This window comes from Mirounga leonina, unplaced genomic scaffold, assembly GCF_011800145.1.
Source record: "Mirounga leonina isolate KUSES-001 unplaced genomic scaffold, KU_Mleo_1.0 Mir_91, whole genome shotgun sequence".
Lineage (NCBI taxonomy): Eukaryota > Metazoa > Chordata > Mammalia > Carnivora > Phocidae > Mirounga > Mirounga leonina.
Window position 1 is genome coordinate 19,411,613 of NW_023270839.1, and position 17,224 is coordinate 19,428,836.

Genomic DNA, 17,224 nt, shown 5'->3' on the forward strand with positions numbered 1-17,224 from the left:
GGGTCTTAAATGCTTTAAAGGTAGTATTTCCCAAACCTGACTGAGCCAAATAATGGAAGTTTGCTTAAGGTTCTACAGCAATAGAATGACAGGTCTAGGATTGGGATTCAGGTCAATATATTACAATTTTGTAGCCTTTTAAAAAAAGAAAAATTCTTGGAGTGTACTTTTGCTTTGTCCAGATTAATTCTCAGTGTCCCAATATACAGAAATACCAAGGTAGACTACTGGAGTAACTGAAATACTCTTTCTACAAGAGATTGGCAGTCCCTTAGACAGTGTTTCTTTTCCCTGGCTGGGAAGCTATATGAGCTTTTGAATTTAAATAAAACAATAATAACAATAAAAGATTCCCAGGCTCTACCCCATACATACTAAAACAAAATTTTTAGCATGTAACTTATGCATCTCTGTGTTCAAAGGCTTCCAGGTTGCCTTGTGTTCAGTCAGGTTTGGGAAATATTGCCTTTAAAGCATTCAAGACCCTTTGGGGATGCCTGGGTGGCTCAGTCGGTTAAGCATCTGCTTTCGGCTCAGGTCATGATCTCATGGTCCTGGGATTGAGTCCTGCATTGGGCTCCTTGCTCAGCAGGGAACCTGCTTCTCCCTCTGCCTGCCACGCTCCCTTGCTTCTGCGATCTCTCTCTTTCTCTGACAAATAAATAAAATCTTAAAAAAAAAATAAAGCATTTAAGACCCTTTGAAGGAAGACAAACAAGATTAAAACCATTATCATCATCATTATTATTAGATGGGCAGCTACTTGACAATTCCTTAAAAACAGGTAACTTTCAAGGGTATTCCACCTTGTGGGACAAACTCCATCCAGGGTGATGGCAAGTGGCAGGGTAAACTGGAAGGCATTACCTAGAGTGCACGTGCTGAAAGAGACATGGAGGAGTCATGTGGATGAAGATACAAAATGAGCACCATTTAAAAATCACCTCTTCAGGGGCTCCTGGGTGGCTCAGTCGTTAAGCGTCTGCCTTCGGCTCAGGTCATGATCTCAGGGTCCTGGGATTGAGCCCCGCATCGGGCTCCCTGCTCAGCAGGAAGCCTTCTTCTCCCTCTCCCCATGCTTGTGCTTCCTCTCTCACTGTGTCTCTCTCTGTCAAATAAATAAATAAAATCTTTAAAAAAAAAAATCACCTCTTCATAAACGTGGAGAATATGTCATAACTGCATGAGAAAAGTGCAGTTTTTTTTCCCCAACTCATTTGAAAGTAAACATGACAACCCAATGCAAAGCTGTAGAAGGAAAAATTCAGTGTCAGCTTTTTATTCCTTTTCCCCTTAATATTAGAAGAACATCTTCTAGGATCCAGTTCTCTTAAAGGGAGAAGGATTTGATAACCATTCTGATTCTTTGTTTATAACACAGACCATGATTTAATTGGAACTCATTCATAATATCATGTTAAAACAATTCATTTGCATCCTAAGCCCCTTGTATCTAATTATGGAAGGAAGAATTCTCAAAAACTTAAAGGAATTTCAAATCTTTTAAGGTTGAGAAGGATGTTGGAGCATGTATATATTCCTTGATAGACCAGGAGCTGGCAGGTCCTGTCCCAGTTTACTCTTTATGTACTATGACTCTCAGAAACATAATATCATTCATATAGTGACTTTTGAATTCCAGCCCTCACTCTTTCACTTGTTCTACAATCTGACATCCCAATAAAAGCTGCACTTGTCTTATATTACTTGTATTACTACATCTGGTTATTCACTTTCTGATAAACTTACGTGCTGTTTACTAGGTATTCCTCTGCTTTAGAATTTTGTCTGAGAACTTACCTTGTTAAAAAAGAATACATGTAAATGGGTTTCACCAAACTAACAGATAATTATATATAAATATTCGTTTAGAAAAGGTATATCCCACCTTGTTCCAGGACAGATTTAACATGGCTTGTTAATAAATTGATTAATTAATTAAACATAGCACAAGTAGGAAACTGAGAACTTAAAGTGGAACCAAGAAAGGCACTTTGATTAGCTTTTCAGTGTTCATAGATATATTTACCTTTTCAGTACCTCTTATAAAAAAGGTAGTAGCACCCTTTCTGTAGCATTAATGATTAAGGTTTAAGAGCCGATTCTAGGTTTGCCAAAAAGGAATCCTTATATCTATTAAGGAAAGAACTACCATTTTCATAAAAATCTTCTCTGTTTTTGCAGTTTTGAGACTTCCTTGTTAACATTATGTGGAATAAATCAGAGACCAATATTATAGCTATATACTCCTTTTTGTTTATAGAAAAGTAAAAATTAAAATTGTGTGAGTGAAAATTGTACCTAGCCAAATAATCAGTAAAAAAGTTTTGTGTTATTTTTTTGTAACAGTCATTTAAAAGTCACTTTACAAGGCTTTTTTCCTTGCCATTATTACCAGTTTGAGTAGTAAATCCCTAGATAAAATTCTGACTTTGACTATATCAGTTACATCTAAAGTATGTACTTTTATTTTTAAGAGGCCTGGATTTAGGATCATCTTTTTTTAAAGGAGGAAAAGTAAAATCTTAAATGAAAAAGCCCTAAATCAAAGGCTTTGTAACTGGTACCAATGTGGTCAAGATGGTTATCATTGACTGTTCAATTTGGAAATAATTCATGCCTTTCTTTCATGATTTTTTTTTTAATTTAATGCAAAATTCTAACTTTAAAAAGCTGAATCAGCTGGATCTACTCTGGTTCAAATAAGTGGGCACCTGGGGTCTGAGTATTGCCCACTCAGCCTTCTTTCTCTTCCATCCCTCATCAACTTGTGAGATCCCTCCACGGAACGCCAGAACACCTTTCCTAAGGAATTTTTTGGTCCTGGTATCCCCTATTTTCTTTTCTGAAGCCTGTCAAAGGCTAGGGGAACCTGAAAAGTCAAATAATTTGCTACTTGCTAACTGCTTAGTGAACATTTTGTGGAAATAGTTGAGCCTTTAAAAAAGTGTTTAATGTCAGTGGGCTTACACAATTCATCTGTTTCATATACCGTATTGTAGCGGAACATAGTAGAGCTAATGTGGATCTAGCTGTAGGTAGCTTTTGTGCTAAGGGCGCTAGAGTCGTCCTGAAGGTAAAAAGCACTAATAATTACACTTCTTCCCCTCCTGCTTTTCCGTATCTCTCTACACTCCTGACTTATACAGGACAAAGAACTTTGAGTCTGGTAAGGCCTACAAGGCAACATGGGGAGATGGTGGAGACAACTCTCCTAGCAGTGTCGTATCTAAGCAGCCAGGCCGAGTGACCAATGGTCAGCCTCAACCACCAGCCACTGGAGCAGCTAGCGGTGGCTACATTAAACGGTATGCCGGCTCCTCCTGATGCTCTTTATCCCTTTCCTAAATGAATGGCTCACTCAGGAGGATGGGGGGTGTTGTACATGAGCCCTAATTCATCAGTTAGAAACAGTGTTTATTCCATTTGAAAAATGCATTTTATAATCTGCCTTCTGACAAAATGTTGACTGTGGTACTTGACTTTCATTGATGGATTAACTTTTCTTTATGTTTTTCAGTACTTTCAAAATTACCCAAGTAAGCATATTTTACTTCTATAAATAGGAGAATGTGTTTTAAAATGTATCATGCAGGAGCACCTGGGTGGCTCAGTCAGTTAGGCGTCAGACTCTTGATCTCAGCTTAGGTTTTGATCTCAGGGTTGTGAGTTCAAGCCCCATGTTGGGCTCCATGCTGGGTGTGGAGCCCTACTTAAAAAAAAAAAAAAAAATGTTCATCTGCAGATAGCGGTTGGCCAGATCCCTATAAAGATAATGGTAAAGGGGGCGCCTGGGTGGCTCAGTCGTTAAGCGTCTGCCTTCGGCTCAGGTCATGATCCCAGGGTCCTGGGATCGAGTCCCACATCGGGCTCCCTGCTTGGCAGGAAGCCTGCTTCTCGCTCTCCCACTCCCCCTGCTTGTGTTCCTGCTCTCGCTATGTCTCTCTCTGTCAAATAAATAAATAAAATCTTTAAAAATAAATAAATAAATAAATAATAATAATGGTAAAGGGTCAGATAGTAAATATTCCAGACTTTGCAGGCTGGTGTCCATTGCAGCTACTCAACTCTGTTGTTGTAGGGTGAAAGCAGCCATAAACAATATGTAAGCAAATAATAAGTGTGGCTGTATTTGAATAAAACCTTATTTACAGAATCAGGTGGTGGTGTCGCACACTGAAATAAAGTTCTCAGACACCAATCTGAGTGGCCATGCGGAGCTGCCTCTGCAAGGGAGAGCAGCAGCTGCTGAATCCTGCACATAGCTTTTATTTTGTTTTTTTATCAGAAAAGCAAGGACAGATGCTTCCGAGCATGGGAAAGGAGTACAAAGGGATGGCAAATATCTTGAAGCAGGCTTGCATTTTCCCCTACACGTAGGCACGCAGGGAGTCAGTCATGGGATAAGGGAGGAGTGGGATGTTTGGGCTGGCAATTGCCAGGTACAGAAAGGGGGGACAGAGGGTTACATTCTTTCATAGCTCCTAACTTACGCCCTGCTCCTGGGGATCATGGGGTCCTGCTCCTACCAGGCCCCTGTGTTCAAAAGCCCGAGAACAGGAATGCTGCTGATGTTTCAGCTGCTTCCACACTCACTCCTTAGGGTTTATAATATATTTTCTAAGAATAACTCCATAAGGTGGCAGGCCAGCTTTGACCTTTGGGCCAGAGTTTTGCAACCTGTTTTACAGCAGTGGTTCTTTAGACTTAGTGTGCATGAGTCACCTGGGGGTTTATTAAAACATAGAATCCTAGGATCCACTTCCAGTTTGATTCAGTAGATCTGTAGTAGAGTGTGAGAATTTGCATGTTTTCATGTCTCATAAGTTCCCAGGTGACGCTGTGATCACTCGTTGAGAACCATTGTTCTAGAGTTGTTTCTTCTCCTACATGGCTTTAAGACATTGCGTTCTCTTGGTCAGTCTTTCAATTTTTACTACAGAATGTTTTCTGAGAATGGTAACCTACCTTCCCATGGGTCTAACGCTTGCTGAGGTCATTTTGGTTACTTATTTTTATGAAAACTAAATCCAGATTTAGTCCATTTTTATAATTCACCAAAAAGTACTGAATTAACTGTCTTTTTGTGATAGTATAACTAACGATGCCAGAGAGGATGAGATGGAAGAGAACCTGACTCAAGTGGGCAGTATCCTAGGAAACCTAAAGAACATGGCCCTAGACATGGGCAATGAGATCGAGGCTCAAAATCGACGAATAGACCGGATCACAGAAAAGGTAAATGCTCCTTCATGCCATAGGAATTTGAGACACTTTAGTAATGGACATCTGTGCTTGATACTTGGGGTGGGGGGGGGGCAATAGAGAAGATCCTGTCCTCACAGGTCTTACAGTTTTGATGAGATGGGATTTCTAACACATTGAAAAATTATAGCCAGGTCCTCCTATCTCTTGTTCATGGCAGTTGGTTCATTTTGAAACCAAGACCTTAGAATGAAGTGGTTTTATTTAAAATTTCACACACGAAGCTTAGAGTCTACTCTAACCTTTGGGAGGGCTATATTTTTTTTCCCTTGAGTGAATGAGTTAGCTTTTGGAGTTTTATTTTGTTACTAACAAATTAGTAAGTTCCTAAATCCTCATCTCATGAGTCATTAAGTGAAAATCAGTTCTGCAGAATAGTTCTTGTGGAGTGGACACACAAAACAGGGTTCTATGGGTAAAGATAAGATGGAATTGCTATTTTTTTTTCTTCACATGATATAAAAGATACTGAAAATGAAATTGTATTCAGTGTTTGGATGTGCCATGGCTAAAAGCCATTCTTGTTATTGTTATTTCATTAAAAATCTCAGGGTCCCTTAAAGGATGGGATGAGTTTTTAAGCTTAGTTCTATTGAGTCACTTAATGGTGGATTTCATGGAGGCAAACAGTGGTTCATAAGATGCTTTCAAAGCTGTCCTGTGGTCAGATGTTGATGTGGATGATAATACATCTGTTACAAAAATCTTGGGGAAGGTTCTTTCAGTCTCTCTGGGTTAGACCTAGAGTAGTCTCAGATAAGATTCTATGATTCAGTTCAGGGGACTCCCACAATGTCCTCCTCTATAGCAGAAAGCATTCTTAATTTCATTGCATCGAAAATGGCATTGATTATAAGATGCATCCCAGTTAAACTATGAGAAAATGTTACAGAATTCATGAAATACTGGCAAGTTCTTCTGCTAAACCTTCTGTTAAACCTTTATATTCCCGGTTTTCCCAAATGAATTTCATGTTCTCTCTCTTCTTGCCCGGAATGAGTTTTGTAATGTGACTGTATGTTTCCTGAATTTTCTCAGTGTGTCATTTACTCCAGGTGTATGAAATTCAACTTTTATTAGAGCAAGTTACCTTGTAACATAATGCTGGTACCTTTTTCTTTTTTTCAGGCTGACACCAACAAAGATCGTATTGATGTTGCCAATGCCAGAGCAAAGAAACTCATTGACAGCTAAAGCTGCTGCTGTACTTCTTTATCGTGTATTCACTTCTCTAGCTCCTCCTTCAAAGTCATTATCTTTTCAGAGTTTGACGTTTTGGTTCCACACTCTTCTAAATCAGGAGATAATGTGCAAGAAGGCCAGGAGTACAGACCCCCTATTCTTTTACGTTCTCTTTCCTTTGAGGGTACACTACTGCTCAGCCTTCCTTCTAGTACCTTTTTTTTTTTCTCGGTCCATAGTCTTAGACTGGTTTTTGTACATCATATATAGTGTTATTTTTCATCCTCCTCATTTACTTTAGCAGGTTCTTTTGCTTTCAAGATTTGGAAGCATTGCCAAAGACAGCCATGAAGAAGGAAGTTGGAGGCAGGGGGAGCACAAGGAGGAGAGGCGAGAGAGAAGAGGTTGTTACCGCAGTAAAACCTGCAGGCCACAAAGCAAAAGTTGCATGGCCAGAGTAAAGATCTAGTTGGGTTTAATTTTTCATTTAAGTTGCAGTTATTGCCAATTTAGGCTAATACTTGGTTTGGGAGCTTTTATACACAATATTTTTGTTAATCATCACAACTTGGCAACCTCGGCTCCAAAAAAATAGAATGACTTTTCTCAAAGTGGGCTTAGTTTCTGAACATTTGGTGATTTGTGTATGTACATAGACAGTGATCCCATTTCATTCTGCACCATACAGGAACACTTTGTATAAATGAATGACTTTTTATTTTCACATTATTAGTAGTATTATGGTCCCATTACATGCCTATTAACCTCTTAAATTTGTCATTAGTCTTTGAAGAAAAAAATATGTAAATATGTACGTGTAACATGAGCATTTCTCTCTAAAGCAGGGCTTAAAATTTTTTGGAAAAGTTTGACAAAGTATATTACGTGAATTCAGATTTACCTCAATGTCAAGAATTATGTTTAGATGGGGAAAAAGAAACTTATTTTGATCTCAGGTAGAAAAATAGATTGCTTTGAGTTTTTTGTAGCTTTAGACCTTAAAAAAGCTAGAATTTATTCTGTTTAACTAAAAGTGATTTGGAAAATTATGCCTTTGGTTTAATTATTGATGATTGCACTATCATTCAGTTAGCCTTGTAGATTGAATTATGTCCAGAATCACATTTATTTAGATCCTGAACAGTGTTATAAGAATCTGATTGGTATTTGTCACCTTTATTTAAGAACTAGTGTCTGGGGCACCTGGGTGGCTCAGTTGGTTAAGCGACTGCCTTCGGCTCAGGTCATGATCCTGGAGTCCCTGGATCGAGTCCCGCCATCGGGCTCCCTGCTCAGCAGGGAGTCTGCTTCTCCCTCTGACCCTCCCGACCCTCCCCCCTCTCATGCTCTTTCTCTGTCTCTCTCTCTCAAATAAATAAATAAAATCTTTAAAAAAAAAAAAAACTAGTGTCTGCACACTTCAAAGCTATTAATGTGGATTGGTTTGACCGATAACCACTGCTTGCTCTTTACAATTAAATTTTATAACTAACTGGTGGAATTGTTCTTTCAAATAGGTAATGTGTTTCTGTGACTATTTGGCAAGGGTTGGGGGCAATAATTTCATCAGCTCTTAAATTGAATAAAGCAAAGGTCCATAAATCAAGAAGCACTCTGATGGAAAGCTGCCTTCAGCACCTTTCCCATTTTTTATCGGAAGTACTGACAGGACTTTTCTTCCTACGATTTGTCATGAGGTTCATTGTAATTATTATTAGTCTCTTACTCATTTGAGCTTTAATACACTAATGACTGAAAGGATGTTTATGCACTAGAACTACAACCCACTTACTGAAGATACTGTTAACATGAGGACTTTCACAGGCCTTAGTGGAAAATATTTAGAGTGAGACTCAATCAGGCCCTCTGGAATAGAAATGCTGCATGCCAGAAGGAGTAGTTTGGTAGGTGGTGGTAAATGTGTAAAGAGAGAAAGTACAAAACATTGGGGATTGTGCTATACCTAAATGCCCTTGCTTAGAACATTAAAAAAATTTTTTATCTTATGGCTAAAGGTAATAGTTCTGAGGATACCAAAATGCTGCCCCCACATTATAATTGGTTAGAAGTATAAGCTAAGGCACTCAACTATCTGCATTTACTCTTCCACTTGCTAACTGAGACTGTAAGCCCATTTCTGTGCCTCAGTTTTCTTGTCTGTAAATGGGGATTAATAATTCCTCCTCCATCGAGTTGTCACGAAAAGTCAGTGTGGTGATGCCATGTAAAGAACTGAGCGCAGCACCCAATAAATATAAGAGCTTAATAAATTATAGTTGCTATTCTTTCTTGGGTGGAGCTTTTTGGGTCAAGAATCCATTTGTGAATCTGATGAAAGACAACATAGCCTATCTCCCCAGAGAAATAGATACTAACACAAACATGAATCACGCATAAGAATCACGCATCAGTGGATCTTGAAAGCAAATCCATGGATCCCAGGTTACAAACTCTGCCAAAGCTTCTCCTACTAAGAAAGAAGAGGGATGAGGCCATAGAAGTTAGGTCCATAATGCACTAGAAATACAAGCTGTTGACTTAAAGCCTTTTCTGATTTTTCTGGTTAACATTGTCTGGAAACTTGTTTCCATTACTTTTGAAAGGTAGTAACTGAAAGTGATTAACACAAGCTCTAGAGTCTGACCACCTGGTTTCAAATTTTGCTTTAGTCATTTACTTGTATGATCTTGAGCATAACACTAACCTATAACTAAGGAGTTCAAAATAATCACCCTGAATTTAATTTTTTAACGGTAAGCTCCTTCTTCAAGTTTCCAGTCTTAGAGCGACAAATGGTATTTATCCCCAATAGTTATGCCTGTTTCTTTCTTCCTTCACAATTCCTTCATCCTTGTGGGGTTTTTAAAATATTATTTATTTATTTATTTGTCAGAGAGAATGAGAGCACAAGCAGGGAGGAGCAGCAGGCAGAAGGAGAAGCAGGCTCCCTGGGAGCCCGATGTGGGACTCGATCCCAGGACCCTGGGATCACGACCTGAGCCAAAGGCAGACACTTAACCAACTGAGCCACCCAGGCGTCCCTTCATCCTTGTTACCACACTTTAGATCTTTTCATGTCATGTGTGAATTATGAATTTCCTCTTAACCCAGCCATTTTATACTCAATTGCACTTAGAATTAGTTTCCTTAAATGTTACTTTCTTTAGGTCACTGTCTTATCAAAATTCCAGGTTATCCCAATTACATTCCTAATCAGATTTGTATTTCTCAGATTGATGATATTCAAGTTCCTTACTCTCTAGTCATTTGTTTTCATCCTTTTTAATGTAGTATTTGCTCCAAGCCTTCCGTTTCTATAATGATTTGCTAACTTCTATTTTAATGCTTTACAGATGAAATAAATGGCACCATTTATTGATTGCTTACTCTATTGTGGGCACCCTGCTAAAATGCCTTTATGTATCTTTTTACCATATCCTCATAACAAATCTGAAAGGTTGGAGGTATTCACCATATTACAGATGAGCATAAATTGCTCAGATTCACAAAGCTAGTAAATGACAGACTGTGTATTCAAACCAGGATCTTTCTAACTCCAAGGCCCATGAGCTTAATATACTACACTGACTTCCAACCAAGCTCTAAAAGAATGTGGGTGACTTAGGGCTGGTGGCCAAACTAGAATATGGGTCTCCAGACCACACACAAGTTAACCAACTTTGTTATGTTAGCTCATAGGCAAGCCTAAATACTTGTGTGTTATAAATCTGGGCATGTTACTTTACATAGTTCCTGCACACAAGTAGCTCATTCTAGCAAGAAACAGATGAATATAGAATGTGAGAAGTGCTATCATAACAGATGGGGGAGCAATTAATTTGGCTTAGACTTAAAATGGGTTTTAGATAGATGGAGCACGTTAGTGAGAGAAGACATTCCTGACTGAGCAAACAATGTAAAGGCAGTTACAGGGGAGACACTGCACTGTGGATTTAAGGAGAATAATCTGGTATGACTGGGCAGGTTAAATAAGAGTGAAGAAAGGGTATCTGGAAATAAGGCTAGGTACAAGTTGTGAAAGCTAGCAGTCACTGATTCTCAGAGATGGGGGATATTTTTAACTCCAATTAATTAAATGTCTGGGGACATTTAAGTTGTTTACTTTAGAAGCTCTGATTTATTAGATGTTAAGCACTGATAAAAAATCTAGAGAAACATTGTTTAGTAGACCAAAAAGATTAAGCATTGAAGTTTACAAAAAGCAAAACTCAGTTGCTAACAATAAACTGGCAGCCCATCCCTCCCCATGTTGAGAAACAGAAAATAACATGGGAAATAGAGAATATGGATCAGATTTAGAATACGGATCAGATTTAAAGTCAGAAAGACTTCCTCATATAAACACTAAGCTGTTGTGATCTACTGACTTAATGGTTAGACTAGGTTTATAAAACAAGAACTGACAATACATGCTAAATTGCCCCGCCAAAGGCAAAACCTCAGAATATTTGAGAGTGGTAGTTGCCGAAATGTTCATGTCAGTAACAACCTGACATCATCTACCTTTGTACTTTCAGTTTCTCTTAATAAGCATGGTTTTAGTACTGCAAAATGCTTATCAGTCACATGAAGGCATTTCAGTACTCCTGCACCTTATGAAACATTTCTTTCTAATCAGTTTACTTTCAAACAAAGGGCCACATACAGGTTAAAGTTCTCCTGTCTTCTTCCTTTGAGGATTAGCACTTTTTCCAGCCGAAGTTCATTAAAAATTCTTTATTTAGTATATTCTCTCATCCAGAGAATAAACTTTATAAACATAGGTTATTTTAAAATATTGTAGGAGATTTTTGATAGGTAATTTGATTAGAATTATAAAGACAAAAAGGGAAAAGGATTACCAGAAATAAGACATTATTTCTAAAAAAGCTTCAGGAAAATCTTGATTATTACAACCCTTTGTATCTTACAAATTTTGCATATATGGTTTTAGCTCTTCAGAGCCCTCTACCAGTAAGGCACATGCAATAGTAAAAAATTTGCTACTGCAGCCTTGGGGAACATCTCTTAGTGTGTTGGTGCTTCTCTGACAAAATATACTTTTAATCAAAACAGTCACATATTTATGTACATTCTAAATTCCAAGTATACACACTGCGATTGAACTGATGGACTGAAATAAAATCATAAATCCTAGATTAACCATAGTAGCCTCTCACAAACTATATTTCATAAAAATATGAAATGTTAACACAGGTGGAATGGCAACTGACTTTATGAAAGTTCATACACTGAAACTAAACATGAAATTTCAAGCTGTGATACGGAGTGATTCTGTGACCAAGCAGCATCCCCTCATTGTATAAATAACAATGAGCTACTGTTTTTCTTAAAGCCAGACTAATGGAGGTTTTGATGATCAACACTGTCCTTTACCCTTATCCATGACTCAAAATGGAGGAGTCTTACTGTCCCTTGATTTTTTAGCTTGCTTAAGACGAGCCCTGGAAAGGGAAAAGATCATTGAAATATCTGCAGGAGTATCATCTCCTTACTGCAGATAATCCTTGACAACAGGACCCTTTGATTCAGCCAGATTGCAAGAGATTCCATGTCAGTGTCCTGTAAGGTTCCCGTGCTCCTGGAGAACATCATGCAAACTTCTTCTTAGTGGCTGTGAACCTCTCCATGTACTAAAAATCATAAAAGAAGAATATGTGGTATTTTGGCACAAGCAAATATTAGCCTATTTTTTAATTAGGATTTTGTGATTTTTTTTTCATTTAGATTTTTATTGGATATGGTCTTTTTCATTTCCTTAAAAATCGACCTATTCTAAATGCAGATTTAAAGCACATAGCTTTGGGGTTTTTCCCTTATATTTTAATAAGACACCCATCAAAAGACAAAATGCTTTACAATAAGCTACCTGGAGGAAAAGTTACCTTGGCACAATACCATTTGGCTAATTTTTAGAATCCACCTCCAAAATGGGGAACAAATCCTGTTGACATAAACAGGATTATGCATATATCCTGTAGCTATAAATGTTTATGTGGGTTACTTCACCATTATCTCTGGAACAATGATGAAGTACACTAATACATACCTTATCATATCCTTCCAGTTCTCGAAGTTTCTTTATTTCAAAAAGGTTGCCTTCCACAGCAAGCAGACAGATCTGGGAATCACTGAGAATGCTCTGTGGAAGCATGCTGAGCTCAAGACAGTTCTCTTCCAGGCGAAGAACTTTAAGGCGAGGACAGCAAGATATCTTTACTGAGATCTGAGATATCTATTGAACAACAAAAAAGAATCATAGGAAAAAGTAAAAGCACTACTATAATGTTTTTTATGTGTTTTGTTTTTTTTTTTTTTACTAAATTAAAACAAAAACTTAACCATTTGTCCTAGTTCTTTCTTTTACCGCCTCCATTTTCTCACCACCTACCCATTTCCAAAGCCTATGCTATCTAGCTTCTGTTACTCCTCCACTTTTTGGAAAAAGATGCTGTTTGAAGGTTACTGGTGGCTTTTTAGAAACAGAAGTGTCCTAATAAAAGCACTGTTCATTACAGAAAATTTGAGCATCACATAAGTTTAAAGAAAAAAGTTACCTCTTATCTACCACCATAAACATTTTGGTGCATTTACATTTACTGCCTATCTTTTATGTGTACATAGATGCTGACCGCTATACTGCCAAAGTCAAGGATTCACTGTCCTCATTCCCTATTGGATTTGACTATCATCTACCACTTTTTTGAAACTCCTTGTACCTAAATATTGGACTTTTCTTCTTTTGAATTATTGCTGATTTTTGGCTCCCCCGCCCCCTTGTTCCTATGGACATTTTCAAGCAGCAGTCTCTAATATTGGATCTTCTTTCTAAACTTCCTCCTAAAAAGCTCATCCTTTCTTAAAGCTATCAATTCTGTTAAGACCTGAAAATCTGTATCTATATTCATATCTACTCATGTCTATTCCACTCCCATGTCTCCAATTTTTAATAAAACATTTCTGTTGGGATGAGTCACCATCATAATTGACTCAGCTTCTCCACTCAGTAGCACCACTCTTTTAGGCCCTTGAACAATTATCTTTGATTCATTCACTTCTTTTGCCCTTTAAATGCTCCAAGTCACCAAATTATATTTACTCTACCTGGTATCATTTCAGACCATCACCTGGGAACTTGTTAGAAATATAAATTCTCAGGGGCGCCTGGGTGGCTCAGTCGGTTCAGTGTCCGACTTTTGATTTCGGCTCCGGTCATGATCTTAGGGTTGTGATATGGAGCCCCACCTTGGACTCCACCTTCATCCAGGAGTCTTCTTGAGATCCTCTCCCTCTGCCCCTCCCCATGCTTGTGTGTGCACGTGCACGCACTCTCTCTAAAATAAAAATCTTGTAATTTTTTTTTAAGATTTTATTTGTCAGAGAGAGCACTCACGTGCACAAGCAGGGGGAGGGACAGGCAGAGGGAGAAGCAGGCTCCACTGAGCAAGGAGCCCGATGGGGGACTTGATCCCAGGGCCCTTGGGATCATGACCTGAGCAGAAGGCAGACCCTTAAGAAACTGAGCCACCCAGGCATCCCAATAAAAACCTTAAAAAATGTAAATTCTCCCCCGAAACAAATAATACATTATATGTTAATAAAAAAATTTTAGGGGCACCTGAGTGGCTCAGTCGGTTAAGCGTCTGCCTTCAGCTCAGGTCATGATCCCAGGGCCCTGGGATTGAGCCCCGCATCAGGCTCACTGCTCAGCGGAGAGCCTGCTTCTCCCTCTCCCTCTGCCTGCCACTCTATCTGTGCTCTCTCTCTGTCAAATAAATAAAATCTTTAAAAAATAATAAAAATTAAAAAATAATAAAAAATTAAAAAATTAAAAAAAAAGTAAATTCTCAGACCCCACTCCAGACCTACTCAATCACAAACACGGAGGGTAGGGGCCCAGTGATCTCTTCACAAGCTCTTCTGGTTAATGTGGTCCACGCTAAAATCAGAACCAGTGATTATAGGGCAGCAGCCTAGGTGAATGGGGTGAGTGTGCAGCTAGTATTTCTTGAACAATGTTTTCCCAGAAGTTTTTTTCAAATATTCACATTTTTTTTTTCCCCAAAAGCTCAACATACAAGAATATCCACTTTCATGGAAAAGGTGAGGCAATCTACTCAAGACAGACTGAATTTTATCATAATGTAAGATTACTACAATCTAGAACAGTTTTATACAATAAAACTTGGCAGTGATTGAAATCTATATCTTTGTGGTTCAATATGGTTGCCACATCCGGCTTTTGAGCACTTGAAATATAGCTAGTGGCAACAGAGGAACTTAATTTTTAAATCTAATTTATTATTATTATTTTTTTTAAAGATTTTATTTATTTATTTGAGAGAGAGAGAATGAGAGACAGAGAGCATGAGAAGGAGGAAGGTCAGAGGGAGAAGCAGACTCCCTGCCGAGCAGGGAGCCCGATGCGGGACTCAATCCCAGGACTCCAGGATCATGACCTGAGCCGAAGGCAGTCGCTTAACCAACTGAGCCACCCAGGCGCCCATATTTTTTAAGATTTTATTTATTAAATGAATTTTAACAGCCATATGTGGCTATTGTATTGGACCGTGCAAATCTAGAACTGTAGGCACTAAAAAAATAAAGGCCACCTAGTCTCACTATGTTTAATGTTTCATCATTTAAGCCTTATGTCTAGACCAAGGATTATTTCTCCAGTCAGATACATATTAACCAGAGCTTCCAAAGTAATGGAAACAAATTTCAAATATTTCAATTAAAGCTGTCCAACAATGAAATGGGCCAGAAAGCCTGTCAGTTATGAATTTTCAGTATAAGCAGGACACACTGGACAAAGATGTCAAAAAAGGGACAATTAATTATCTCTTGTCCAACTCCAAGAACCTATGAGTTAAAGCCTCTTTTCCACCCCACCCGACATAGCTCCTTGCTAGGTGATTAGAGGCATATTTGTGGAGGATCTGAATTCTCCAAGATTTGTGAGACAGTTTAACTTTTGAAATTATCTCACCCCATTACGCATCCCACTCTCCTAAAAACACCTATGCAACACACAAACACGCAGTGTCTCAACTAATTCCATAGCACTTTTAGCTTTGAAATTAGTCCAGCCCATGGACTATACTGCTCATCTAGCCTGATACCCAGCTCCATGACTACAGTTTAGCAAAGAATGGATTAAACAGGAGACTGTAAATCCACATGATGTAGGAAAAAAACCCTTAAGCTCTAGACCTGGTTCTGGTTGAGATTGAGCTCGATGACCTGCAGCTCCCCCACTGAGTCAGGTATGCTCCGAATCTGGTTCTTGGAGAGATCCACCACATCCAAGTGCCGTAGGCTACAGAGCTGTGGTGGCAGTGCTCGTAGCTGGTTCCCAGAGAGGCTCAGGGTCTTGAGGGCTGCCAGTTGCCCAAAGGTAGATGGTAACTCTCTCAAGTGATTGTTGTTTAGGCTTAGCATCTCTAGTTTTTTCAGATTGCATAACTCCTCAGGAAGAACAGCTGGCAAAGAAAAAAATTAAAAACCTGAATCTGATACAGCTGAGACATACCTTAGACAAAGTTTAGAAAAACTATATGGCCACCTTATATGCCTCCTACTGATAACACATAAAATTCCCACATGTGCCATTTTTAAGTATTGCATTTTACCAACATAGTCTTCAGAAAGTGAGGGTGCCATCAAAATACAGGAAAGTGTTTATGTGTATATTGGGCTCCTCTTGTAAAAGGACCTCTGCAGGATCCGACAGCAATTTTGTGGCATTTGTTAGGCCCTCCCCATCCCATTCCATCCCCCTTTCTAAATTGGCAGCAAAATTAGCTCTGTTTACATCACATCCCAAAGATGGTCTTTCCTTTCAAGTCCAAATTAAGCCAGTACCAATCATTACACCACCAGAGGAGGCGGGTAGATGTAATTACAAGAGATAGCTTCAAGGACTCTGATATCCTCCTGCGTCTTGAGCTCTCAGTACGGTTTCATAACAACAACAAAAATCAGCTTGTAAGAGAAAACCACCCTTCTCAACAGCTGATCACTAGCAAAAGCTTCCCAGGCGCAAAAGCCATACTCAGTTTGTTGTTGTTCAAGGAGAGGCTCTTCAGCAGAGTGAACTTTCCTATAATCATAGGCGGTAGGCTCTCGATCTTGTTGTTGGACAGGTCGATGGTCCTTAGATTGCCGGTCAGCTTCTGCAACTCTGAGGGGAACTGGAGAAAGGGGTTCACAGCGCGGAGAATTCCTCACCGATTAACTTCACCACCCCCGCCGTCCCTCTCCCTTTAATTTCCCCGGTCGGCCCCCTCCCGGTCTCACCTCGGTCAGCCCACGGTCCTTAAGCTGAAAGACACCAGTTTTCTGCGCGGTTTCCACATGAGCGCGGAGGGCACTGTTTCCCATCCTAGGGCCGCGGCTCGGGTCCCTGCAGGAAGGAAGCGCAGCTGTCACCGCTCAGTCCAGGCATCCAGCCATCCCATCCGCCTCTCGGCTGGTCTCGTGCCCAAGCTGTCACCTCCTGCCGACGCCCAGATCTTGGGGACCAACTAAAAGTCGCACGGAAGAAAGGGAAGAACCACCAGACCACCGGGGCCAACAGCTTTTACAGCTGTTCCGAGGCCTGACGCCGCCGGAGCCTACGAACAATCAGGGAGCGCCGGACGCGTCTCCTACCCCTCAGCTCACAGCCGGCTAAGCAAGGGACGAGCCGCGGCCCGCTCTCCCCCGGGATGCGCTCGCCGCGCTTCCGCCCGGGCCGAAACGCCCTGTGACG

The 17,224-nt window shown here is 39.6% G+C and overlaps 2 protein-coding genes across 6 annotated transcripts in view; one reads left to right on the forward strand and one right to left on the reverse strand.

Annotated features, from left to right (window-relative positions):
• Nucleotides 1-7,441, forward strand: part of SNAP23 (synaptosome associated protein 23) — a 35,886-nt gene extending 28,445 nt beyond the window's left edge. For 3 of the 4 annotated variants that reach the window (XM_034994862.1, XM_034994864.1, XM_034994863.1), the window contains 3 exons: nucleotides 3,150-3,308; nucleotides 5,094-5,238; nucleotides 6,394-7,441. In XM_034994862.1, coding sequence (XP_034850753.1) covers nucleotides 3,150-3,308; nucleotides 5,094-5,238; nucleotides 6,394-6,459 — 370 coding nt within the window. In that variant the 3' untranslated portion in view covers nucleotides 6,460-7,441. The remainder of the gene's footprint in view (nucleotides 1-3,149; nucleotides 3,309-5,093; nucleotides 5,239-6,393) is intronic. The other variant, XM_034994865.1, reaches the window with a different exon arrangement.
• A 3,864-nt stretch (nucleotides 7,442-11,305) lies between these two features.
• Nucleotides 11,306-17,210, reverse strand: LRRC57 (leucine rich repeat containing 57). 2 transcript variants are annotated; one of them, XM_034993531.1, is made up of 6 exons: nucleotides 17,125-17,210; nucleotides 16,771-16,876; nucleotides 16,526-16,664; nucleotides 15,685-15,953; nucleotides 12,518-12,703; nucleotides 11,306-12,101 (listed from the first exon to the last, which is right to left on the reverse strand). In XM_034993531.1, exons 2-6 carry the CDS (start codon nucleotides 16,852-16,854, stop codon nucleotides 12,060-12,062), a joined length of 720 nt encoding a protein of 239 aa, XP_034849422.1. In that variant the 5' UTR covers nucleotides 16,855-16,876; nucleotides 17,125-17,210; the 3' UTR covers nucleotides 11,306-12,059. The 2 variants fall into 2 exon arrangements, with proteins under 2 accessions (XP_034849422.1, XP_034849421.1); XM_034993530.1 differs by having other exon boundaries at nucleotides 16,967-17,202.
• Nucleotides 17,211-17,224: the final 14 nt, after the last annotated feature.